Here is a 26824-nt window from a genome sequence, read left to right on the forward strand (position 1 = left end):
TATTATTATTCATTCATTCATTGTCTGTAACCCTTATCCAGTTCAGGGTCGCGGTGGTTCCGGAGCCTACCCGGAATCACTGGGCACAAGGCAGCAACACACCCTGGAGTGGGCGCCATCCTTCACAGGGTGACACACACTTACACATTCACACCTAAGAACGTTTTTGAGTCGCCAATCCACCTACCAATGTGTGTTTTTGGACCGTGGGAGGAAACGGGAGCACCCGGAGGAAAGCCACGCAGACACAGAGAGAACACACCACACTCCTCACAGGCAGTCACCCAGAGGAAAGCCACGCAGACACAGAGAGAACACACCACACTCCTCACAGACAGTCACCCGGAGGAAACCCACGCAGACACAGAGAGAACACACCACACTCCTCACAGACAGTCACCCGGAGAAAACCCACACAGACACAGGGAGAACACACCACACTCCTCACAGACAGTCACCCGGAGGAAACCCACGCAGACACAGAGAGAACACACCACACTCCTCACAGACAGTCACCCGGAGGAAACCCACGCAGACACAGAGAGAACACACCACACTCCTCACAGACAGTCACCCGGAGGAAACCCACACAGACACAGGGAGAACACACCACACTCCTCACAGACAGTCACCCGGAGGAAACCCACACAGACACAGGGAGAACACAACACACTCCTCACAGACAGTCACCCGGAGTGGGATTTGAACTCACAATCTCTAGGTCCCTGGAGCTGTGTGACTGCAACACTAACTGCTGCACCACCGTGCCGCCCTATTATTATTATTATTATTATTATTATTAACTATTAAAACTAACATTATTGTCTGTTTTTTAGTCCTCAGCCCACCACAAACTTCACCCTCCTATCCTCTGGGGATTTCTCAGATCTGTCAGATTAGTTAAACAACACTAGATAAGATTTGGTATTTTTGCTCTTGGGCTCCCCCTAAAGTTGCAGAGTGTAATTCAATTTTACAGCACTGCCCTAAAATCAAGAGGGAGAGGGGTGGAAGAGGGTTGGTTTCCTACCCTCCTCCAAAAGTTACATAGTGTAGTTTCTGCAGTGCTGAGCCTGCAGTAGCAAACACAGAGGCTCTATTTTCCATATTACAGGGCAGTGCAGCATCACAATGATTTTTAAGGTCATGAAAATACTATTTAATGTTCCTTTAAGCCCAAAGTCAAATCTGTCCAATAGGAGAAAGCGCTGAGGCACATCCCTATTGGACGATCTTCAATTGAGGACTTCAGTAATTTGGGCTAACTGAGAAATCCTGACCCTCTGCATCTCCAGTCTCTTGTTTACTCACACGTAGAAACTAAAACAACAGGGTGATTAGAGTAAACCAAACCGGAGGAGGTGTAATACAGGGTCAAAACATCTGGCATTGCCTCTTTTAATTGTGCCCATGTGCGGTGTGCTGTAAAAACACCATTAAAGCCAAGCACAATTTTCTCTCAGTCAGAATGGCATTGCTAAACAGCAGCATTTCATTCAGTGGAACCGTACACCTATTTCAGCCAGGAACAAGGTTGAAGAACAAAATCAGCAACGTTAAGGCCTCAATAAAAATACATTTCACCTGGAAAAATTACTTCTTCTTTAATATTTAAAATACACGTTATCATATGCTGTCACGTATAGACTCTCCAGCCTTGTACTTTGTCCAATGTATGGCATAGAAGAGCAGTCAAGGAAAAAGGTGCAGCATATATTCTATATGGCAGATTATTTTAAAAGATCACTTGGTATTATTTTTACCTTAAAATTACATCTTTAAAACCATTGTGATATTTTCCTGACTTGGGACAATAGTTAATCTGGGCTCAGCACAGCAGAAACTGCACTATGGAACTTATCAAGGAGGGTAGGAAGTGAGTTACAAGCCAGTTCCATAGTTTTGATCCACTTTTAATGAAGCAAGCCCTTAAATGACTTTTTAAACAACTTACAAATTAAAAAATAGGTCTGGGCCCTAATAAAAGGGGGCAGGTCCATCTTCTCAGTTGACCCTAGCCTAAGTACAACCCGCGAGTCCATCACAGGGCAATCAAGGTGAAGGCCCCACCTGGAGATATTTTAAAAATTGTATCCGGTATTTGATAAAGGCCTTGAAATCAGACCGAAAAGTCTGATCTACAATCTAAAACATGTACTGTTCTCCTAAATAACCCACCCCCCACAAATTCAGTTGGCCTTCACCCACACTTTACCTTCTCACCTTCTCATGTTTCCCTGTAGAACATCTACACATTTCAGACAGTTCTCCAGCTCCTCAACTCTGTGCAGCAGGAGCCTCGGAGCAAAACGACAATTATATTTAGAGAAAACAGTCAAACAGATCCTCCAGCTGTTGAAGCTGTCGCTCACAGTGACACACCACATACTGTGATGTTGAAACATGACACGATGGGACAGCCATGCACTCCTAGCTTGTGTTTTGAGCCTCGGTGGTGCAGGTACCTCCCAGTGTTTACACCTTCAACTTCATGCAAATGTGCTTCTTGCATGAAGAAGCAAAACAGCATGACTCCTGTGGTTGAGTTCCTATGACAGAGCGGCCATCTTTACATTACGACATCAACAATAAATCCAGGACCATGACTTTGGAAGGCCACCCTCAAACTATAGGTATTTAGTTATATATGTTAGTTAATATTGTCAATATTAACACTGCATGCTATGCTAATTAGCATTGCATGCTATGAAAAGCAACATGCTGAGATGTGTGTGACTTACGTGGCCAGTATTTGACCATGGAGGTTACTTGGTGGTATGCTTGTGTTATATTTGCTAGCAATGAGGAGCTAATAACCACAGCAAAATTATTTTGCCCATACAGCACGGCTCTGAAAGAAACCAACAGCACGGGTCTTTCCTCTTGGCTCCACAGTGACAGCACTGAAGTCCTTAACTTAATTGCACAGATAACATTACAACTTATGACTCAACTCTTGTAGTGATAAGCATTTGCCTCGGCCAAGACTTTTATTAAGTTTCTAATTACACCCACAACAGCAGCATGCGTCATTCCCCTGCACTAGGGATCATTATGCGTCTGGGACACAATCTGATAAGATTAAACTTAACATTTAGAGCTCATATTTTATTAAAGAGGTTTTATACTTCACCGTGTAGGTGAAGGTGTAGGGAATTCAAAAGATTGAGATCAGCAGTTACTTTTAAATTTGAAATCGAAAGCACGCCATCTGCTGGAAAACTAGAGTCTGACCATGGCCTGTTTAAAAAGAGCCACACCTAGGCCTTTTTTTTTTTTTTTAAAGTACATCTAATCATTAGTGGTAGCAATGAGTTACGTAAAACTAAGTTCATGTTTACATTAGTCATTTTAACAGGGGAAATACTAATATATTTTTGAACTTTAACACATGCATGAAATGATGGCTTAAAAATATTGTATACGATTGTGTTTCCCCACTTTCTTTTTTCACCAAAAATAATTAGAACACAGACTTGAGGTGCAATGCAAATTCTTTAATGACACCGCGGTGCAAGTAAATGCATATTTTATGCACATCAACATTTATACTGCAAGGTTAAAATGGTTTGCACAATAAAAATAAGACGCGTCTGAACTAGGCCCGGCCAGAGCGCACACTTTTTTTCTCTTCTGAAATCACATTTTAAGCTGCCTTTCCCCAAGCCCAGAGGTTTAAGAAAACTGAGAACGGCTTCTACTGAACCATGCCTTGACCCTCTCGTCTGAGGCTGAGGTCCACACCTCCCAGATCCACAGAAGAGAACACAGGCATGAATGAGCATGTCAAAACACGGCCCAGAGGCACCGTCCTCAGATCGAGTTAAGATGAATGCACAGCACTCAAAATAAAGCAGGGTGAGCTTTGGAAAGGCAGTCGTGTGCGGCAAGGTGCTCAAAATTACCTGTTCAACCAATCCACAAACACCAGTGTCCACTTCTATTATAATGTGCTTTGTGTGGTCCATAGTGCAACAGTGTTCTTAAATATTAGATAATACATTTAAGTATTAATGCAGTGCATAACTTTGCTTTAGTATCTTGTGCCTCTTCTTTTCACAGATCCTGGTGAAGAAAGATATAATTAAACACTCAAATGTTAGAAAGAACGGCTACCAAACGCATCCTTACCTCTGCCCCTTTGACAGTTGGAAAACTCTGCTTCATCATTGTCATCGTACGCATTTCTCCCGGGTTTCTGTGGCGCAAACATCTTGCAGGAAGGCCTTCGACGTCCAGATCTCCCTTCAAAAGTACAAGAGCCAAGACGGGCATGAGACTTATATGCACCCTACTTCCAGGCTCTGTTCTTTGTCAGTGTGACTCATTAGATGGTTAGTCCACTGCAAGTTGTGATTACATGCTCACGAGTGAAGGAGCCAGTGCTCACATGGACTTTCTGAACTTGTAAACTCTTAAATCTGCAAGGAAGTGACGCACAAATGGCTGAAAATCATAAACAACTCGTAAACTCAGGCATGTTCCATGTTGTACGTTTACAAGTTGTGACATAACCAGCTGGGACCTTCATCTACATGAAGCACAATTTTATAAGGGAACAAGTTATGGACAGTTTTCCAGAGTATTAGCATAGTGATTTAAGGATCTAGAGCATCTAACAAGCCACAACCTGTGAAGTAAGACCATCCAGTGAGGTTCTTGTGGGCTACCCCTGTCAGAAAACATGGACGGTTCCGTTCTGATTTAGCTCTGCATCTTGAGAGAGAGAGTACCATGTACTGAACAGAAGATGTGAAGATTCTGCTCCTAGGCTCTCGCACGTAATAAGATGTGGCTCATTCTCATTTAAAGGAACAGGTGCTGAAGCTGGTCATTTTGAACCAGGCTGGAGAACGTTGCTGTGGTGTTTGAGTGGTATTTTGACCAAGCATCTTACATACATTTTAAGAGGCCAGAACTTTTGTCACCTTGTGGAAAGGGGGTATAGTATGTCCCTATTTAAGAAGAGGTAGAGGGGGAAAAAAGGGAACAACAGAATTAACCTTTTTCTTGACTCCCATTTGTTGACCTACACAACTTTGGCTTCTGTTTGGCACCGCAGCTGGTCCAGCTTTCCTGGGACAACATCTCTCCTTGTCGACCTTCTCTCCACTGAAGTTCTGAAAAACAAGTCATGTTCAAAAGGACTGATGAACGCGGCTATACCCCACAACGTTAAACAGCCAAAGACCACTTACCCATGTAAGACCTGGACTGTCCACCCTTGGGGCCTTTTTCCCTGATTCGGTCTGCTTTCAAAGCCACATGCAGCTGCTCTCCACATTCCCCTCTGCCATGGCTCTGGTCCTTTTCACTCAGTTCCACTCCCTCTTTTTGCATTTTTTTGCCTGAGCGCTTGGCAGCACAAGAGGGCAGCACATGCCTGGAAGCATGTTTCCTCAATGCTGCCTTTTCAGATTCACAGGGGCTTGGCACGCTATCGTCGACCAACTCACATTCACAGTCTTGATCAGACATATCCCGTGTCTCGTTCTTCTCTGAAAATCCATAGCGCTCGGTAAGGACAGTCTCGTCTTCATCCGGCAGGCTTGCTCCACAGCAAGCGCAGGTTTTCGCACAAATAGAGCAGGAAGAGTCATTGTCTCTGTGCTCATTCTTGGAGCTAGTGGGAACAGCACTGGTTTCAGCCAGTTTGCCACCACTTATGTAAACTTGCCCAGGCATCAGTTCATCTTCCACATCAGTGGAGAACACCTCATCCCTGGAGGAAAGTTCATCTAAGGAAGGGCTTAAGACGCTTTGACGCTCTTGGGTAACTTGAGGGTAATAGCTATACGAGTATGAATTGCCAAAAGAGTATCGTGTCCCAGGCAGCAGAGAAGCTGCAGCATCCATGTACATGAGTGGATTGACTTCTTTCTGAAGAGCTAAGCCCGTGGTGGTCTTATTGCAAGGCAAGCGGAGGATTTGATACGCAAGGTCCTGGTCTATGGTTGTCTGCATCAGAGGATCGGCAACCTCTACAGGCTTGGGAGAAAAATCAACATGCTCGCCTTGGTCAGAGAATTGGGTTTCACATGGATCAGACTTCCCACTTATATCAGAAATACAAGCTCCCGAGTCCTGGCCATCAGCTACACCCACGCTGCTTTTATTGGCAAGAACATTGGCAGAACCACTACTATCAAGCTTCTCACATTGGAAGTGTGGCACATCTTTGTCTTGCAGTTTGTCCCTTCCCCGACTTTGAATTTCCTCATGGACGGAAGAGGTGTCAAGGGGAAGTACACCTGACAGAGCACACTCTTCCAGTTGACCGTGGCTTCCCTCTGTATCATATACAGCAGAGTCTCCAAAGGTTGCAGGCTTCCCCTTTTCACCTTGCTCTGACTTAGCAAGCTCCGAAGCAGGGTTAGCATGTCCACAGTTCACCTCCTCCACTTCATGGGTATAGGAGATGATGCCAGGAGTTGAGGAAAGCATTACTTTGGACTCTCTGAGAGCTCCAGACTTTTCACAGGCTTGGTGTCCATCAAAGCAGTCTATGAATTTGCTGACCGGATCTCCAGGCTCTGTCTGGGCTTCAGAGGATGTTGTGTCTCGGTGGACGCTCATCTGCTGGAAGTGCTGACGAAAACGGAGGTCATATGAACTAACAGAGGGAAAGAGGGGTGTTACCCTTCTGTAATCAGTTGGTTGCATGGGCGCATGTGGAACCACATAGCTAGGGTACTGCATAAACTGATATGGAGGCAGATAAGGGCGCCCAAAAGGTAAACCTAAGGAAAGCAAAATTAGAGCAATATCAGATTGTGACAACACAGCTAAGCAACAAATAAGACTGGCCTACATGGCTGAGTCTCACCTGGCCCTGGGAAACCATACTGTCCAAAGGGATCCATAGGCCATTGATACATGAAATAAGGTTGAGTTGGTGGTTGAACATAGAAAAATGGTCTATTGTGGTTAGCTGGGTGGTGAGGTTGCTCAACATCTGTTGGTTGTGAGGGATTGTTCATTTCTGAAGAATGGAAAAGCATTTCAGTGAGAAACAGCTCAAACAACAACAACAAGCAAATCTTAAAGTTAGGACAAATCAAAGTTCCAAGTAGCTGGAAGCACATTTAACAATTGAATGAAGAAAACAAGCATTAAAAATGACACTTATGGGAAACAAACAGTTAATCATAAACATTCACACAGCTAGACATGTTTTATAGGACATTCACTTCACTGTACAATAAAACACTAAACATATAACACCAGGCACTAACCTTCCATTTTAGTGAAGGGACAGGTACCTTAACACAGGACACAAAACACCGCAATACTGCAACAGACACACACAAAAGGTACGGAATAAATGTGACACTCCTTGTTTTGACAGAAACTCAAAAATCACCAGTAAAAATTAGCCAAACATTTATAGACATCAGAACATAAAAACATACCAACCTTAAACGTGAAAAAGTGACAGTTCAAAGTGGAAATACAAGTGCACTGCGTCAGAGCAACAAACACTACTACACCACCCTCGCTCAAACACATTTATTAACTCAACACGCGCCACAAGGTCGCGTGACGTCACCAGGTGCGCGCCATCATAAAATCAGCAGTCAATTAGCGCGCGCTCTCTTTAATTGGTACCTTTGTACAGCTCCGGCTGCGTCCTTTGACGCAGGGTGTGGGCGGCACTGAGACATAACTGCGCAAATTCTACGCAGCTCTGTTTCATTTGTAAACATTAAGATAAAAAGCCCATGTCTTGCATTTGTCTTGTTTTATTTCTTCCCTCATTCCTCTTTCTTCATTCTTCAGGGTTTGTGTGGTTTTCTGCACCAAAAAAGTACATTAATTACTTATTTTATATTTATATGTGCTCCTCCTGCAATGTTGTGCCACTCCTCCTCCTCCTGCTGCGCTGAAAATAGAGCTGACTTTACATCTACAAAGTAGACCAACGACAGAGTGTCTAATAATGGAAAGCGTTTAATTAAAAACTCTAGCAGCACTGCTGTGTCTCATCTCATTTGTAACAGCAAAAGAGTCAATCAGTGAGAGTCAGTGCAGCGCTGAGAGTGATGCCCCACAGAAATAGTCCTGTGGTACTATTTATAATTGAACAACTGGATGAAAAAGGGGTTAACAGCGTAAATAGCCTACAGTTAGTAACTGTAGAAATACACAGTGCACCTACATTTACAGTGGAGCTGATCAAATAGACGCTAGAAACAAATAAGTGAACAATACTGTTATATTTTTAAATTTAAAGATTTGTTTGAGTGATAGTGGGTACAGAAAATGACTGTATCTGGACAAAGGAATATTAAGAAGACTTTTCAGGTGAGACTTAATAAACCTTGGGCCAAAAACTGCAGACAACAGTAATGACAATGGTGTTTAATTATTATTATGTACATGAAAATATTGTTATTATTTCTTCTAACATTAACACCACCACTCAGACATATCATTAAAGGTAAAAATAAACTTTAAAAGATGTATATGTTCTTTAAAAGAAGGGGGTGGGGGGTCTGGAAGTTTCTATAACATGAATGACTGGATAAAATGTGTGGAATTCCCCTTCAGACGATTTTCAGAACCGTTCAGAAGATGGCGCCAAAAAACACGGACTGCATTGGTACTTTAACGGCCACCGTAGTTGTTCTCAGTACACGCCTAACACTGGCTGAATCTAAACACAGACAGTAAGTATATAAACAGATATATGTAACTGCGGTATACGAACTATTTACGGCGTGACTTGTCGTTATTAGTAATATTTCTACTCGTTTGTGTAGCTGTCAGTGTATCAGGTTACGTGTTACTAAAGCTATTTCGGCATCTAAATACACGAAGCTGGAGTTGGGTACTTTCTGAATTTCCCGTTCCACCTTAAATGGTATAACAGCTACGTGATTTAAGGTGGAACCGGAAATTCCAAAATATGACTGAAATGACAAATTAGAGATGATGTTTTGGTGATTCTAGATCGTTGTTCGTATTTATTGGTGTTTATTATTATTGTTTTATTTCGTTTCGTCACTATAAACATCGCCATTACTTCGTTATTGTGTAGTAAACCTTGTTAAGCCTGTTCTATGTGTGTTTACATCCTACAAATCTGACATCTCTGTGTTTCCCCTACTGTTGTATGAGGACCTGACTCCATTATCTAATGCTCATGTTCATTTTCAGTGATTTTTAATCTTATAAAAATGAAACGTCACAACTCAGCGCCAACAGTTTCGGTTTCTGTTGACTTCTACCGTCTGAGAACCGACTGAAGCAATGTGGTGTTTATAATTTGATGAATTAAAGTAGCTTGACAGTGTACTGTTAACATGTGATACTGAAAGAGCTTAATGCCACAGAGTTTCAGACTGGACTGAATTAAATGGAATTATATGAATATTTAAAGTCCCCGTTCGGTCAAAAATTAAACCCCAAACACTCATCTGTATTGAGCAGATTTACGTAATAAAAATGTATTCCAAAATATAAATAAATGATCCATTAATGCCTTAAAAAGTGGGTTAGATTGAACTCTATGCTGTTGCCTTGGTTTCAGTACGTGCGGATCTATGAATATGAATAAGTCCCGCCCAACCACCTTTCAACAGCTGGAAAGCTCACAATTTCACACGAAGGTTTCTTTAGTTTTATGATGTAAGAAACCTTGGCTTTCTGACTCCTCCCATTTGAGATGTCAATTTGAGACTGCAGTTTCAAAGTAAAAATTCTCAGCCGTGGTGGTAACAGCTTATTTAACGGATAATACGTTTTTAGCATTTCACAAAACACCATATATATTAATTGGAAAAATAAATAAATAAATAAAAGTTTAAGTATTAAGCAATCCCTGAATATTTGAAGTTCAGCTGGTCGTAACGTATTTTTCATTTCTTTGAATGTTAATGGTTTGTTACTGCTCACTTGAGTAAGGATTAAAAATGTATTAAAAGTTATATATGTAGTTGATAATACGTATAAGTTGAGAACTACTGAACAGCACGTTTGGACTTAAACTTTGATAATATTCATAGTCCTAGTAACAATGTAGCCACTGTAAGTCATGGTAGCTTCAAATATGGTAACTGTCCTTCTTTGTTTGTCTTTTAATGTTTAAGCAATGGCCACACTGTCAGTGCAGCTGGAGGAAGTGAGGAGCCAGGCAGAGAAGAGTTTATCCTCTCCAGGTTCTGCACAAGAACTCAGGACAGGTGTTTCCACTATGGCCAGCATCCCACTCCCACCATCAGCAAAATACCAGCACATTGCAGCTGAAGTCATGGTGATTGAAAATAGCGGTGGAAACAACAGGAAAGAGGTGAGATAAAGAATGGGAAGTGCCACCGTTTTTATTAAATCCTCACAGCATAGATACTTGCAAATAAAAGGCTTGCAGCAGTATGTTAGGGCTGATCAAGGACTAGAAAACAAGGCTTCGGTTCTATAGAACTGAAAGGAATTGAGGCACGTCATCCATGTGTTCTGCGGTTACTGGGGCTGACAAATGCATCAACAAAGACACTGATATCTGATAATACGCATAAAAAATAAATCTGATAATACGCATAAACACACTTTCAACAGAAACTTGAAATCTGCAATTTCAAGAACAATCTTCATCCACACACAGTGTTTTTATTTTAAAAGTAAGTAAGTAAATAAATACAATGCACTGTCAGTTAAAGTCGGTTTTATTTCCTCTTGTCGTCAGACTTTAGCCTCATTGCAGAAGCTGTCCACCGCCCTCAACATCTTGGAAAAATATGGCTCCAATCTCACTAGCTCTAACAGACCCAAGTACTGGCGCACAGTGAAACACAACAACCCTGTGTTCAGAGCTACAGTGGATGCTATTCATGTGAGTGATGGGTTCCTGGGCTTGCATGTAAATGTTGAGTTGTGTATAGACAAGGGGGTGTTGTTAATAATATGCAATTATGTTGTGTTTAAAAAAATGTTGCTCTCTAACAGGGAGGTCGAGCTGTACTCTGTCTTTATGGCTACACCAATCAGCAGCCAGATGGCCTGAGCTTTCCCGATGAGGTCACAGAACCAGACATTGCAAAGGTGGCGTCAGTGACCCTCGAGGTCATGAGTCTGCGCATGGAACTGGACATGCTCATCAAGGTTAGTTATACATCGTTGATCATATAAAATATAAGAGATGCTACAATATTGTTATATTTTTAGGTAGGTTTTTAACATCACGCCTGAACAAATCGTTTTTGTTACTGTGCCTTTTTTAATAGGAAGATCACCCACACCCAGAATTCTTTGAGAGAATCGTCCCCTCCCTCAGTTGTAAGGTATCGTCTGATTTGCGCTTCTTGTCAATTTTCTCTGGAAGTCCTTTTCTTTATTTAAACTTTATATACTGCTCCAGCAGGATGATGGGGAATGCTGCGTTGATACAGCAGCAGTCATATCTCCATCCAGTAACATACCCTGGGACAGACCTTCTCTGCCTATAGCCTCTCTCTCCTCCCTCAGCTTTGGAAAGCAAACAGGTGAGTTGTGTCAGTTGATAAGATGGAACCTAGTCCTGATGTAAGTTTATTTAAGCCTTACAATCTATCTATATGTGTTATATGAAGTAATATAGAACCAGTTTTGGATGTTGATAGAACGGTGATAATTTCTCAATGGCTTTTTCAGGTATCTCTTTAGAAAACTGTAGCATATGTGGGATATTCCCGGTAGCATCTCACTGCAGCACGTGTGTCCAGCGCCTGTGCTCTGAGTGTGATCGACTCTACCACTCCCACCCGGGACGAGCCATGCACAACCGGATCCAGGTGGCGTCCTCCAGACCTTCGAAGTCAATCAGGTACAATAACGTGGCTTAACAACTGTGGCAGTAATGAAGAAACGTTCTGTCGTCTCACATACCCCCATTCCTATGTTTGTTCTGTCGCAGTGCGTCACTAGCCACATGGCAGTGTTCGTACTGCACTACGGTGAACACCATGAAGCAGGTTTTGTGTGAAACCTGTGAACGCCCTCGTCTGGCCACCGCTGCCCCCTCTGTTCAGGAAGAGCCACAACAGCCCTCTACCATAACTGGTCAGTTAGCATGTTGTTCATACCATTGCTGAGATGAAGAAACAAACTTTGTAGTCTTTGAATGAGCCAGAACCTTTTTCATAAAATGGGTCCGCCACATAGAGCGGGCCATGTTTAGTACTGATTTTCTGAAGCATCATGTTGTGTGCTGTTATTACATGAGCTGTGACTTTCTGCTCTCCTCAGAGTGGCAGTGTAAGAGCTGCACTGTGGTGAATGCCGGCAGCAGTGTTCTGTGTGAGGTGTGTGAGCGCCCTCGTCTGGCGACTCGTCCTCCAGTCACACCGTCACGCCCCTCCCCTTCCACCGCAGGACTGCTGGACAGTCAGGTACCTGCACAAAGAGCCCACAGTGAACTCACAAATGGCTTTTGTGTTGTCAGTTGCAGCACGTTTTTTGCATGTTTGGGGGTTTAAGTGTCTTCCTTAATATGATATTATTGTATTTCAACGATGATATGACTTTGTGGTGTCTTTAAAAACATGATACGAAGAACCTTTGACTTGAGCCTTTGTTCCTCTCACTTAAATTTTGTGGGTTTATTTATTGTAAACAAACAATTTCAATACAGTTTTATGTTTAGCCTACGCTCATTTCCAAATGCATTTAATGATTTACCGTGTTAGATAAATATAAGTATCCTTTAAGCAAGAAGATATAACATCCAGATGTAAATTTCTCTTTTTTTTTCATGTCACTCATGTCAGTGGGTCTGTCAGTTCTGCACATACGCCAACCACACGCCGTCCTCACGCTGTGAAATATGTGACCTCGCGAGATCAGACCCCGCCCCTTCACCCTCCAAGGTCCTCCCACTTTCCCCGGTCAAGCAGTTCCATCCGCTGTCAATCAAACCCAAGTTCACACCCTCAGAGGACCCCGATCTGAAGAGACAAAGACTAATGCGAGAGGAGGGGCTTAAATTGATTCAGCTCATCAGAGTAAGGCTTACCCCAGTTAATTGTTTGAATTACAGTGTTTACATCACACAAATACATTTGTACACCTAATACCATGTTGTAACTCATTCAGCCCTAGCTGTCGCTATGCTATAAGCTTCCATTACTGGTTAGCTACATTAGCCTTGAAGCTCCTGAGCACATCCAGCATGCGTCAAGTTCCCGATACGTGTTGTTTCTTTATTTTGTATCCCTTCTGGAACTGATGCATGTCTTGTTTAAATGTTTTATTGTTGTTTGTTTATTTATAACCGTCCTCTCTTCAAACGTATCCCTCTTTTACTTTTTTAGGAGGGTGAAATGAAGGGTGTGAGCCCAGAGGAGGTTTACACGAGCCTGCGGGTCTCAGGCAGCAGTAACGTTAGCGGAACCCCCTGTGATTGGGTGAAAACTGAGCTGCCCCTCAGACTGGATGAAATCTGTGCCATAGCGGCCTCTTTCCAGCACAGCCCCAAGCCGCTCCACTCCGCACTGTTCAACTGCACTGGCCAGGACGGTGGCCTGGAGGGCCTGAAGAGCAGCTCTGTGCCTATATCCAGAGCAGAGGCCAAGCAGGCCTGGCTGACAGTAGGGGGCGACAGCGAGAAAGCTGCCAGGCAGGCCCTGAGAGACCGCAGGATTAAAGTGAGTTTTGGTGTAAAGCTGGAAGATTACAGTTCAGTTTAGGCTTAAATGCCTGTTTAGGCCTTTATATAAATTTGTGATAAATTATTTGAATACTTTGTGACGTGTGTGTGTGTGTGTGTGGTATTGCAGGTGAAGGAGCTGACCTCTCTGGGCTTTACTGATACTGCTGCCTGTGAAGAGGCACTGAGGCAGAGTGGGGGTGAGGTAAGAGGGGCACTGGTGTTGCTGCAGCGTCCCCTACTGGAGCCCTTCCACAAACGCATGTGGAGCGAAGACCCCGAGCCACCCATCGACATCAACCACCCGGACAAACAGGTGAGGGCTCAGAATCTTTAAAACTGTGGTTAATGAGAATGTGCTTGTGGGATTTTTAGAGACGGTGCCCTGAGAATCCAAATGACCAAAACAAAGATAATGTTGCTAATAGTAACGGTAAAGCTGATCGTACTTGCAGCATTTGTTGTAGTGGAAACCCCTGGGTTTCATTCATTGTTAACAGGGTTTAACATATTTCAAACCCCTCCTCCCACCTTCCTGACTCACTGAATCTATATCTTTCAGAGAGTGTGTCGCAGACTGCTTGCTGTGTATGATCTGCCCAGCTGGGGGCGTTGTGAGCTGGTTTTGTCTCTGCTTCGTGAACCCTCTGCCCCTTACACCCTGGAAGATGTGGTCCAGGCCGTGCGGGAGTCACATGACCGCGACTTCATCCGCCGCGTGCTGACCAAAGAGTGTCCAATCTGCCTGTCTGTCTTTCCCCACAGCAAGGTAACACACACTCTCTCACAGATACACACACACACACACACACCCGCACAATGACACAGAAGCTCAGGACCCTTAAAAGGGTTGGCCAGTTTGATTTTTGGAAGTGGTGACAAATACAGATTATAGTTTTTTTGACTTAATAATATATAAAATAGAATTTCTAACTTTGTAAAAGCTGTTAAACTATATATATATATATTTATTTGATTCCCTCTCCGGGTGACTGTCTGTGAGGAGTGTGGTGTGTTCTCCCTGTGTCTGCGTGGGTTTCCTCCGGGTGACTGTCTGTGAGGAGTGTGGTGTGTTCTCCCTGTGTCCGCGTGGGTTTCCTCCGGGTGACTGTCTGTGAGGAGTGTGGTGTGTTCTCTCTGTGTCTGCGTGGGTTTCCTCCGGGTGACTGTCTGTGAGGAGTGTGGTGTGTTCTCCCTGTGTCTGCGTGGGTTTCCTCTGGGTGACTGTCTGTGAGGAGTGTGGTGTGTTCTCTCTGTGTCTGCGTGAGTTTCCTCCGGGTGACTGTCTGTGAGGAGTGTGGTGTGTTCTCCCTGTGTCTGCGTGGGTTTCCTCCGGGTGACTGTCTGTGAGGAGTGTGGTGTGTTCTCCCTTTGTCTGCGCGGGTTTCCTCCGGGTGACTGTCTGTGAGGAGTGTGGTGTGTTCTCCCTGTGTCTGCGTGGGTTTCCTCTGGGTGACTGTCTGTGAGGAGTGTGGTGTGTTCTCCCTGTGTCTGCGTGGGTTTCCTCTGGGTGACTGTCTGTGAGGCAGTCACCCAGGGTGCTCCAGTTTCCTCCCACAGTCCAAAACCACACGTTGGTATGTGGATTGGAGACTCAAAGTGTCTGTAGGTGTGTGTGTGTGTGTGTGTGTCTGTAGGTGTGTGTGTGTGTCTGTATTGCCCTGTGAAGGACTGGCGCCCCCTCCAGGGTGTGTTCCCGCCTTGCGCCCAATGATTCCAGGTAGGCTCTGGACCCACCGCGACCCTGAATTGGATAAGGGTTACAGATAATGAATGAATGAATATATACACTGATCAGCCATAACATTATGACCACCGCCTTGTTTCTGCACTCACTACTAGACTGAGTATACAACCTGTACATGTGCTGGTATTGTGGGGGTCCCAGATTTTCAGCTGGTACTGGCCTGCTATTAAAACCTGATGTCAGATGTGCACCATCTCTTATTATCAATGTTAGGGTGGTCATCACAGTCTGGGATATCTGAAATGAACAAAGTATTTATTTCCGATGTCCTTCCTCTCTTACTCTTTGCCTCAGATGCAGTCTTTGACATCGTGTCAGTGCTCTGTCTGCAGCGGCTGCTTTAAGCAGCACTTCACCATCGTCGTCAGGGACAAACACATCAGAGACATGGTGTGCCCTGTCTGCTGGGAGCCAGACATCAACGACCCAGAGCATCTCAACAGCTATTTCTCCACATTGGATATTCAGGTGCTGAGGCACAGAGACCGGAGGTCTTTTCAAAACCACATGAAACTGAATGTTTCACGAATGTCTTAGAATCTGTTTATCACAGTACCTTTTGAGATAACTCATGCCTGGATCTTACGTTGCTTGTGTTTGGGTGTGAACTTCCAGCTGAGAGAGTGTCTGGAGCCAGAGGTATACGAGCTTTTCCACAAGAAGCTGACAGAACAGGCTCTGATTAAAGACCCTAAGTTCCTCTGGTGCAGCCATGTGAGTATGAACTACATTCAAGCTCTTTTATAATGTCCCTGCTCTAATCTCCTAGTGTCTGAGGAAGAGTAGGCTTTAATCACAGTGTGTTCTTGGGTCTTGGTGATTTATTATTGGAATATTCCTGCTGCTTTTTGACACGTAGAACCAGCAAAAACTAACTAATGAATTGTCAACTTTCTATTTGAGCTTTTTAAAGACTTTACAGTGAAAACAGTATTTAGAGTTGGTTTAAAGAAGACATGTTACGTGCATTAGTTTGGGTCTAGTCTTGAGCACCTGCCAACACACAAACTGTGATTATACCACTTACCCAGTCAGTTTTTTATTGTGGGAAAACACGGAATAAAATGTGATCACAGCACTGGACCTGTGTTTATGTGACAGTGCAAAGAGACGTGCAGAGAATAAAGAGAGCCGAGCATCAGAGCTTCTTCTTGCTCACTTGTAATTCCTGTGCACTCACAGTTGGGTGAACAGTGGCTCATTCTCAGCAAGTGCTGAATCAGATCTTTTTGAACAGGGCTGTTCAGACAGGGGAAGGATGGAGCTGTGGTGCTTAACTCTTGTGGTATTTTGACCAAAACATGTCAGAGACAAAACAAGTCCATTTTAAGGAACTATTAACATTGTATGAAAATACAGTGGAACCTCTACCTACGAACTTGATCCGTTCCGTGACCCGGTTCGTAAGTAGAAAAGTCTCGAGTCAATTTTCCCCATTTAAAATAATGGAAAAGCAATTAATGGGTTCCAGCCCCCGCCCCGAAAGTCACCCTTTTTGCACTGATATATGTTTACAACACTCTCAAATTATTAAAAAAAATACATGTAGCGTTACTAAAAATAAAAGAGAAATACAGTGGAAACAGTAATAAAAAAGAAATAATAAAGTTGTAAGTGGTTACACATCGCTACCTTGAAGACGTGACGACTGGCTGGAGGAGTAACACAGGCACTGGCTGTATGACGGGAGGAGGGGGGGTGGAATAACGGAGAGTAGGCGGTGAATGTGGGGAGACGAAGCGTAGATACGGCTTAACTTAGCACGAATTTCAGTGTCTGCTATTTACGCTAATGCTAAATTGCTAAGGCTACAATGTGCTAATCTTAAAAGCTCACTCAAGTCTGGGGGGCGCTGGGAGACTCGCCTATTGGGGTCAGTGGCCATTTCCCGGCGGAGGCTCGGGTTCGTTTCTAGAGTCGTGGTTCGTTGGTGGAGGCAAGAAATATTCAAATACCCGGTTCATATCTTGGAAAGTTCGTTAGTAGAGGTTCCACTGTATAAGTTTCTATTAATGCACATGTAGTTTCATGTTTTAAAAATAAATGTGCAGGAACTTTTCTAGCGTTTTTAATAATCACAGATACGTTTTAAGTGAGCGGAAAAGCCTTTAAAGCCCTCAGATGGAAAAATATTAGTTAAAGTGTAACGTCATAATGTCCTGGATGGCTTTGGTGTTCTGGTAAAATGGGCTCCTCCTGAGACCTAAATGGTCTCAAAAATCCAGCACCGTGCTGGCCTTTTCTGAACCTAATGCACTGCTTTAATGCCATCAGATATAAGGCAACACTTCAGAGCAATTGTAGTCTGGGTTACAGTGACCTTCTAAGTGCTGAGCGCAGGGAATAATATTAACTTTTCTTATGCCTCTCTGTCTTTCTCACACACAGTGCTCATATGGATTCATCTACGATGGTAATCAGCTCAAAGTCACTTGTCTTCAGTGCAGAAACAGCTTCTGTGCTCAGTGTAAGAAGCCTGTGAGTATCAGTGCAGAGTTGAAACACACACACACACACACATCTGGTGAGAAGGTCAGTGTTTACACGGCTCTGTTTCACTGTAGCTGACTTCTGCTGTTTCTGTTTAACCCCTTTCTCCTTTTCTTCCTCAGTTCAGTTGTTATTTGGAGTGGTTATTAAATATGAGAAGAGTCTAACCTACACAGTTGGTATTAATCTAAACTTGTATAATGTAGTGTCTATATTGGACTCGTATTAATGTCTTATATTAGAGTGTCATTTCATCAGACACCTAACTGTAGAATCACATCAGCAGCGATTCCTCGCCTCTTGTCGCCCAAGTCACCGATCGCTCATCGCTTGTGGGCTTTTCTAAGCTTGAGGCGATCTATCGTTGCCATGGTTTCACTGACGTCATAAAATGCCATGGCAGTACTCAGTACTTTACGGCTCTTGTTGGTTCACAGTGTGTAGCAAATCACACACCTTCCCGTCCGATTTAAACCTCAAATCAAAAGTGTTCCTGCTGAAAATAACAATTCTACAGGGAAATCTATCTGTGTGTAGGGCACCACTGTAGGTACAGTCAGTATGACAGGACGTCTGCGCTTGTTATTGTCAATTGCTGCTGTCTTTTTATGGCGATAACAGCGCCAACTTCTCTATTACGGTGCACAAAAATATCGGAGACCTGAACTGAGTACAGAGCACTGCTGGCTAATGCAGGAACTGCAGTTTGATGATGTTAGATTCCAGTGGTGTTTTAGGCTAAACTGAAAATTCTTAATGTGGGACTCCGAATATACATACGAAAAGGTCTCGCTATATTATAAATTCATCATACAGGACAGGGAAGTTTAGGACCATGACAGTGAGCTTCTCTTCTATCTCTATCAGGAACAAATAGTAGGTTCTTTAGTGCCATCGTATCACGCTAAAGAAGCTCCAGAAAGAGCTCAGAGCCTCAAATAAAGCATTATCGTGCAGTGGAGCTGGATGGGGTAATTTGCAGCATGTTATATTTTCATCTGAGGTTATTGACACATTGATTCGCTACTAATTTGCATAAAATTGACCTGACTTTCGCACTCCCTGAAAATGAGTGAGTACTGTTCGCTTTGTCCCGTGGCATTTCTGCAGGTGTGAGCACAGGATTAAAATTAGTTCACACTGATCTGTTTCATAGTCCTAGAATCCACATTACAAGTTGACACCTGACTAAATCAAATGTATGTGGTCATTATATGAGCTCCATAACATACATATCTGTTTAGGATAACGTCTAGACTTGTGAGTGCAAACTTTGTGCTGTGTCTGTTTAGTGGGAGGCCCAGCACACAGGCCTGTCCTGTGAGCAGTTCCAGTTGTGGAAGCGGGAGAACGACCCCGAGTATCAGCGGCAGGGCTTGGCGGGATACCTGCGCGATAACGGCATCAGTGAGTCTTCTGTTCTTTAACCTGCCAGAGCTGCCCTCATACCTGCTTTAAAACTCCTATAATCCAGCTCTAATGATTCTAACAGCGGGACCTCCACTTCAGAACCCCCTCACTGCCCTGGAGGAGACCCCAGTTCAAACAGAGCACTGGGTGCTGAAGGGAAACCCAGTGCCATAGCGGAGGGTCTTTTAAACCTCACTGTCAGGATAAAAGGGTCCTGTACAAGTGCAATTTTGGTCAATAACGGTACAGACCATGTCAATGTACATTTTTTTTTTAAAGTTCCAATATGTTCCCTTGTTAACAGTACTGAGTGTGTACCTCAGAGTACAACAGTGACAGTTTTATGGGGAATGTAGGGTTTAGCACTTTTTGTTGCAGAGTAGTAGCAATATTAGAGTTGATTTTACTTGATGTTATATATTAATACACAGGGTGGGCCATTGATATGGATACACCTTAATAAAATGGGAATGGTTGGTGATATTAACTTCCTGTTTGTGGTTCATTAGTATATGGGAGGGGGGAAACTTTTCAAGATGGGTGGTGACCATGGTGGCCATTTTGAAGTCGGCCATTTTGGATCCAACTTTTGTTTTTTCAACTTGAAGAGGGTCATGTGACACATCAAACTTATTGGGAATTTCACAAGAAAAACAATGGTGTGCTTAGTTTTAACGTAACTTTATTCTTTCATGAGTTATTTACAAGTTTCTGACCACTTATCAAATGTGTTCAAAGTGCTGCCCATTGTGTTGTATTGAAAATTCAACCCTCTTCTCCCACTCTTCACACACTGATGGCATCACCTCAGGAGAAATGCTAGCACAGGCTTCCAGTATCCGTAGTTTCAGGTGCTGCACATCTTGATGGTATGGTGTGGTACAAAGATAGTGGGGCCATTCTTCATCAATGGAAACCTCAAGGCCACTGGATATGTGGATATATCCTCTTTATGCACTGAAGCTGGCACGTTCCCTGAGTTTTTCCAGCAAGATGGTGCACCACCACATTATGGGTGTCAGGTCCGAGCATTCCAAGATGAACAGTTTCCTGGAAAGTCGATTGGTTGTCGTGGGCCAGTTGAATGGCCCCCAAGGTCATCTGACCCCTTAGACTTTTATCTTTGGGGTCATCTGAAGGCAATTGTCTATGCTGTGAAGATACGAGACGTGCAGCACCTGAAACTACGGATACTGGAAGCCTGTGCTAGCATTTCTCCTGCCGTGTTGCTATCAGTGTGTGAAGAGTGGGAGAAGAGGGTCGCATTGACAATCCAACACAATGGGCAGCACTTTGAACACAAGTGGTCAGAAACTTGTAAATAACTCATGAAAGAATAAAGTTACACCATTGTTTTTCTTGTGAAATTCCCAATAAGTTTGATGTGTCACATGACCCTCTTCCCAGTGAAAAAACAAAAGTTGGATCCAAAATGGCGGACTTCAAAATGGCCGCCATGGTCACCACCCATCTTGAAAAGTTTCCCCACTCCCATATACTAATGTGCAACAAACAGGAAGTTAATATCACCAACCATTCCCATTTTATTAAGGTGTATCCATATAAATGGCCCACTCTGTGTAATAAAACAACACATTATTATGTAGTATAACTTATCAGATGTTCCATGCATACATTCTTTAGTATGATTTGGTGACAGTGTGCTGTGTAATATACATATGTGTACGTGCTGAACTATATTTTATTATCCTAATTGATTTGCCAATGATATTTGCTTTCAGATAACATTTAAAAACATATATAAAGACACACTGTAACTAAGATATAAAGCGTAGCTTATTTTACAGTCTGTTGACTGTTGTGAACTATATTTAAAGTCTCTTGCCTCTCTCTTTTTCTTACCTCTAATTCTCTTTCTCTCTCAGCCTGTCCTAACTGTAGATTCCAGTATGCGCTGGCCCGTGGGGGCTGTATGCACTTCAGCTGCTCTCAGTGTCGATATCAGTTCTGCAGTGGCTGCAACAACCCTTTTCACACGGTGAGTTGTCTTCAGTACCTGAAGTCTGGGAAACGCATAGGAGGTAAACACTCCCCAGTACTGCCACTCCTAGGAAATACGATCAATAACTACAAATGCTGCACCATTTCAGACAATGCATTGTCCTTACTGAATCCTGCTGTCAGGGGTGTTGTGAAAGCACCAACAGTGACCACCATATGCTCAGAAAAGTGCTTAGTGAATTAATTTTATCCCCCTAATAACACGTTATGCAACGTCACGTCGCCCACTTTTAGTCTCCTCCACACTTTCCCCCTGCATCTCCGGTCCGTGTTTATTTCTGTTCTTCCACTTCACCTGTTTGCTCTCGCGAGTGTATTTTTGGGCCCTGTATTGGGTTGTTTGTGTATCAGACATTTAGGCCGAACTGACTAAAAGCGGCTAAAAGCAGCACCCATTACACGAGCGTCCATGTTTTATTTTTCCCTCTCTCTCTCTTTCTTCTTCTCTTATGTATCTTCCTCTTCTTGTTTTTTTTCTCTTTTTAATTCTCTCTCTCTCTCTGGCTGTGGCAGACGTGTGCAGTGGCCCAGTGCAGTGTGACGGGTCTCCATGCCCATCACCCCAGAGACTGCCTCTTCTACCTCCGAGACTGGGAACCTGCCAGACTCCAGGCTTTACTGCAGGTGTTTATGCACCTAAACACACACAAACATTGTCTTTTATTTATTTATTTTTTAAATACAGTACTAGGAAAGAGGTTCATATATCCAGTCAAATCCTTCACTCTACATATGAGTATATAATACTAAAACAAAGGGTCATACATATATCCTGTAGGAAATATATTATAAATGAATACTGAATGTGTATATTAATAATGCACCATGTGTTTTATATACAACTTTTTGTGTTTAAATAAGGTGCAAATAAACGAGAACACACTCTTATTTATTTATCAAAACCTCCTTTTTTCATTTTAACAAATAAACCCAGGAAGAATTTACCTACACACATTATAATATAAAATGTACCGTCATTTTTGCACAGTGTTCTCTGTGTGGGTTTACTCCGGGTGCTCCGGTTTCCTCCCACAGTCCAAAAAACACACGTTGGTAGGTGGATTGGTGACTCAAATGTGTCCGTAGGTGTGAATGTGTGTGTGTGTGTGTGTTGCCCTGTGAAGGACTGGTGCTCCCTCCAGGGTGTATTCCCGCCTTGTGCGCAATGATTCCAGGTAGGCTCTGGACCCACCACGACCCTGAACTGGATAAGGGTTACAGATAATGAATGAATGAATTTTTGCACAGGTCACCAATCCTAAGACCGGCAATCACAGCAAAAGCAGGTCCCAGAGCCACTGATCCTTAGACTATGACATTCACTCATTTAAGCAACTACCCACACACACCTCAGCTGCCTTGAACATACTGACTGCTAGCACTGGAAATTAAACGTATATGTATTAAAAATGACTTTTCCAAACTCATGTATACATATTTATTGTAGATCATTGTTTACATTATAATTGTTAATAATCATAATACAATCACATACTGAGAATGTGTACAAACCAACACAGACACATGAGAGTATCTTCATACACACATGTAAACAGGGATGTATTCACACACAGGTGCATTTTGCAGACAGGTTCACCCACTCAACATATACATGCACACAAGCAGGAACAAGAATGTGGCACTTCAGAACAACACACACGCGTTAACCTCCCACTCACAGCTTGGGAAAGCTGCCTGTTTTTGTTCGGTGCAAACTCGCATCTTGATTTCACACTTATTCGTGGCTTCATTTGTTTCTTTTCAGAAAAATGCGGTGGCCTTTAACACTGACACAGCTCCAGGGACGCACACAGGTATGCACTCCAGCGGTGGAGGAATGCACGCACCGCTGCTGTTAACCTTTGCAAATCAGCTACAGTTGTGTGCAATTGTGCTTGGCAAATAAGTAGAAACTGTGCACTTAACGTTGATACAGGAGCTTATTTCACACAGAAAATCAACAGAACACATCATTTGACTGGGATTGTCTTTGAGTTACTGACTACTTTGGGGATTAGATTCCATTAGGAGGGGAAAATAGATTGCGATGACTGACTCCAGTATTTTAAACCTTTTTGAGACAGCTATTGGAGAGACGTTTAATTAAAAAGTGCACATCCCAAATGTAATTATGTTTTTTTTTTCCCTAGAAACTATTAATGCGTGTTTTGTTTGTTTATATGGAAGTGTATGGAATTTATATTGTTTATTTTTTGCATTTGCAAAACAATTATAATACGAGTACGGAGAATATAAAAATATAAGTAGGTATTATTAACAAAACTAGGAATTAAGAACAATTCAGGTAGCATTATGTAGCAGCGAGCACACAAACGTTTAACGTTAAATCAAATGGATCAGTGAATCAAATGGTTCAAGTCCCATCTGGGTGGAGTTTCCATGTTCTCCCTGTGTCTGCGTGGGTTTCCTCCGGGGTCTCCGGTTTCCTCCCACAGTCCAAAAACATGGAGGGTAGGTGAATTGGCTTCTCTAATAACTATCCTGGTGTGTATGTGAATGAATGTGTGAATGTGTGTGTGCCCAGATATGGATTGGCGCTCTATCCTGGGTTAAACCCTAGTGCCCGATGCAGTCCTCCAGGTGGACGGTCGTTCCTGGTCGAGAGTACTCTGTGTGCGTTTGGATGCGGTTTCTCACCAGTGTGTGTGTGTGTGTGTGTGTGTGTGTGTGTGTGTGTGTGTGTGTGTGTGTGTGTGGACTGAGTGTTCTGAGCAGTGTAGATTATAAAGTGTCCTTGGGTGTCTAGAAAGTCGCTATATAAGTTTTATTGTTATAAAACAATAACAATACAAAAGTAAAACAATTAAATCTGATTCTCTGTGCATTTCCAAACTTCTCTCTGTGAAATCAAGCATTTTTGTGTTTCTGTCCATGGAAGAAAATTCATTTCAGTTTGTTCCTCCTCTTATCTGTCTGCTCACTTGCCTGTCTGTCTGTGTCTGTCCGTGTCTGTCTGTCTGTCTAATCTGTGTCTCATTACAGCCATGTATTATTTGTTCATTTCATGGACAGCGGAAGTAAATTACTTCACCTGTAATGAAAGTCTAAAAGAAGCCGTAATGAAGCACTGTTTTCCACTTAGAGCCGATGTTCAATTATTCCCCCTCGGAATGGGAGGCTATATTAGGACCACAAAAACAAACTCTCTGAAATAAACATGCTCTCTCTCTCTCTCTCTTTCTCTTTCTCTCTCACACACACCCTACAGATTCACAGCACTTATTTTCACACATTATCCCACTCTTTCCTCCTCCTTTTTTGATTTCTCTCTACGAACACACACATCAACTCTCTCTCTCCCTGTGCGTTAGGTGTGTGTGGTGTGATTGAACAGAAGGATGAAGGTGCTCATCAGACAGATTCTGCATGTGGAGCTCAAACCCAGCCTGGTCAAGCTGGACTTTGCGAGTGAGTGACTTCCTTCATTTAATGTATATGTATAACCTTATTTATAAAAAAAACATTTATTTATTTAAAAGTAGGATACATCAATATGTTCCAGGCTTCTGTTGTCTATGACATCACGTCTTGATACTTTCTTTCCCCATTAAAATAAGTTCAGTTAGGCACTAAGACTCTGTAAATATCTGGTTTTGTTTTATAGGAAACACTACCGCGAGTACCTGGTTAGCCTCATCAATGGTCACTCTATTGACCCTGCCCCACTGTTCAGCTTAAACGAGCTGGTCCTGGCCTGCAAGAGATACCAAGTGAACATCACTCGGGGAGAAGGGGAGGAGGACAGGCCGTTCTTCACTCGTCTATTGAAGGTTGAGGATTTAAAACAGAAAATATAGGCTACAACTAGATGCAATCCCAGCCTTTGGTGTTCTATGACTTTATAAGTTATAGTGGTGCTTCTTTACAGTGTCATACAGTTTGATTTAAGGCCTCTTTAGTTAGTGTGGTGTATTTGCATGGGTTACTCAAGTACTCCAAATATCTGTGGGCATTATGAAGTCCCTGGGAGCAGTTAGAAGTTATTGATTGTTCTTTTCTTTCTTGTTTTGGCAGAAACTAATAGAAGACGTTCCTCTGGGTGACAAGGTGCCCAGAAAGAAGTGAAAAATTCAATAATGCCGCACTGCTTTTACCTGGACTTTTAATTATCGTTACTGTCTGTGTGCCTGAGGATCGTGAACCAGTCCCTTGCTTTTTGCACAGACTTGAAGGAATCGTTTGATTTTTAATATGTTTTAGATGTAAAAGAGTTTTACCCTCCTGAGACATCTCAGACAATCTTTATGTGCACTTTACATTTAATCTTCAGTGTGTTGGCATAACAGTAATCAATAATGAAGGCATTCTGTCATTGTGTCAGTGGGTAATCAGATTGATGTCTTGTGATTTCTATGCAACTGAATGAAGACGTTTTGAGAACGTCTGTTTCGCTTGACTCTACTTTCAGCTCAAAAAAGAAGAACAAATGTCGCCCTAAACTGCCCCCTTCTGCATGACAACAGTTCAAGAATGCATGGCATCCTTCTGTACATAGATCTGTCAGACATTACCCTTGTATCTCCAAGAGGTAACTTTGCAGGAGAAAAAGGAAAAATATGTATGTATTTAATGCAAGCAATTTTAATGGAAAAAAAAAGACAAGACAGCTGAGAATAACGACGATATAAGATTATGATCCTACGGTGCCAATATACAACACTCCTGAACTCTGTAACATCACACTTGCTGCAGGTTCTTTGTTTCTTGGCAAAGCACCACAGCGTCCAATGACGCAAATTAGTCCAAACAAAGAGATGGAAAATGGAGAGAGGGAAATTAAGACCTGTGAAATCACTTGTGAATAAAAACGTCACTGGACCGTACAGTTCTCACGTCTCTTTCAGGTCGAATGCTGACCACTTGCTGTCGCACCTCCTACCATTGTATCAGTAGTTGCCTGAGAAAAACGTGTGGTTGAGAGCGCATTATAAATAAAGCACATTTCGTACATGCCTCTGAGCACAGCTCCTTTTCCTCCGAGCTGACGCTGGCTTCGCCGAGGGCCTGTAGTCAGGGAAACCACTGATTAGGACACTATTTTAGACTAAAGCAGCCTTTACAGACAGATTTCCCTGAATGTATGAATTTTGTGCTTTGACATTTAGAATCGCACAAGAGAGGAATCAATTTCTAAAACTATAAAACCCACAAAGGATGAAATAACAGCCAAGTCAATGGCATTCAGGGTTGGAAAGGTTACGTACAAACTGCGCCACTTTACTTATTCTTGATTGAAGGTCCACAATCTCAGTAAAGCCTTTCGATGGCTTTTGAATTGCTATTTAAACAGCCTTTTATTGAAACGTCTGACGATGTTGTAGCTTCTGTCAGTGCAGTGCAAGTATTTATAGTAACAGTCTTTAAGGTGTGTAGTCACACACAAGGGTTCCAAATAAAGATGCCAGTTCCACTGATCCACAGCCCATGGCTGGGAGGCTTTGTCCCTCTCTTGGAAACCCTTGGCATTGGCCATGGTGACTGTAGGCTCATGTACAGTTGTCTTCCTTCAGGTG

General features: G+C 42.9%; 2 protein-coding genes across 3 annotated transcripts; one reads left to right on the forward strand and one right to left on the reverse strand.

Moving 5' to 3' along the window:
- Positions 1-3610: 3610 nt before the first annotated feature.
- Positions 3611-7482, reverse strand: LOC136679587 (bucky ball-like). The gene is made up of 7 exons (XM_066658207.1): positions 7417-7482; positions 7236-7291; positions 6827-6982; positions 5199-6740; positions 5004-5120; positions 4132-4245; positions 3611-4065 (listed from the first exon to the last, which is right to left on the reverse strand). Exons 2-7 carry the CDS (start codon positions 7240-7242, stop codon positions 4034-4036), a joined length of 1968 nt encoding a protein of 655 aa, XP_066514304.1. The 5' UTR covers positions 7243-7291; positions 7417-7482; the 3' UTR covers positions 3611-4033.
- A 1145-nt stretch (positions 7483-8627) lies between these two features.
- Positions 8628-25691, forward strand: LOC136678626 (E3 ubiquitin-protein ligase RNF31-like). 2 transcript variants are annotated; one of them, XM_066656689.1, is made up of 23 exons: positions 8628-8669; positions 10092-10291; positions 10685-10831; positions 10945-11100; positions 11223-11279; positions 11357-11480; positions 11629-11800; positions 11891-12036; positions 12223-12365; positions 12744-12977; positions 13287-13619; positions 13752-13937; positions 14184-14390; positions 15663-15836; positions 15984-16082; positions 17757-17846; positions 19151-19265; positions 21155-21267; positions 21804-21914; positions 23056-23104; positions 24623-24719; positions 24916-25081; positions 25326-25691. In XM_066656689.1, exons 2-23 carry the CDS (start codon positions 10094-10096, stop codon positions 25374-25376), a joined length of 3168 nt encoding a protein of 1055 aa, XP_066512786.1. In that variant the 5' UTR covers positions 8628-8669; positions 10092-10093; the 3' UTR covers positions 25377-25691. The 2 variants fall into 2 exon arrangements, with proteins under 2 accessions (XP_066512786.1, XP_066512787.1); XM_066656690.1 differs by having other exon boundaries at positions 11360-11480.
- The last annotated feature ends 1133 nt before the right edge of the window (positions 25692-26824 follow it).

This window comes from Hoplias malabaricus, chromosome Y, assembly GCF_029633855.1.
Source record: "Hoplias malabaricus isolate fHopMal1 chromosome Y, fHopMal1.hap1, whole genome shotgun sequence".
Taxonomy (NCBI): Eukaryota; Metazoa; Chordata; class Actinopteri; order Characiformes; family Erythrinidae; genus Hoplias; species Hoplias malabaricus.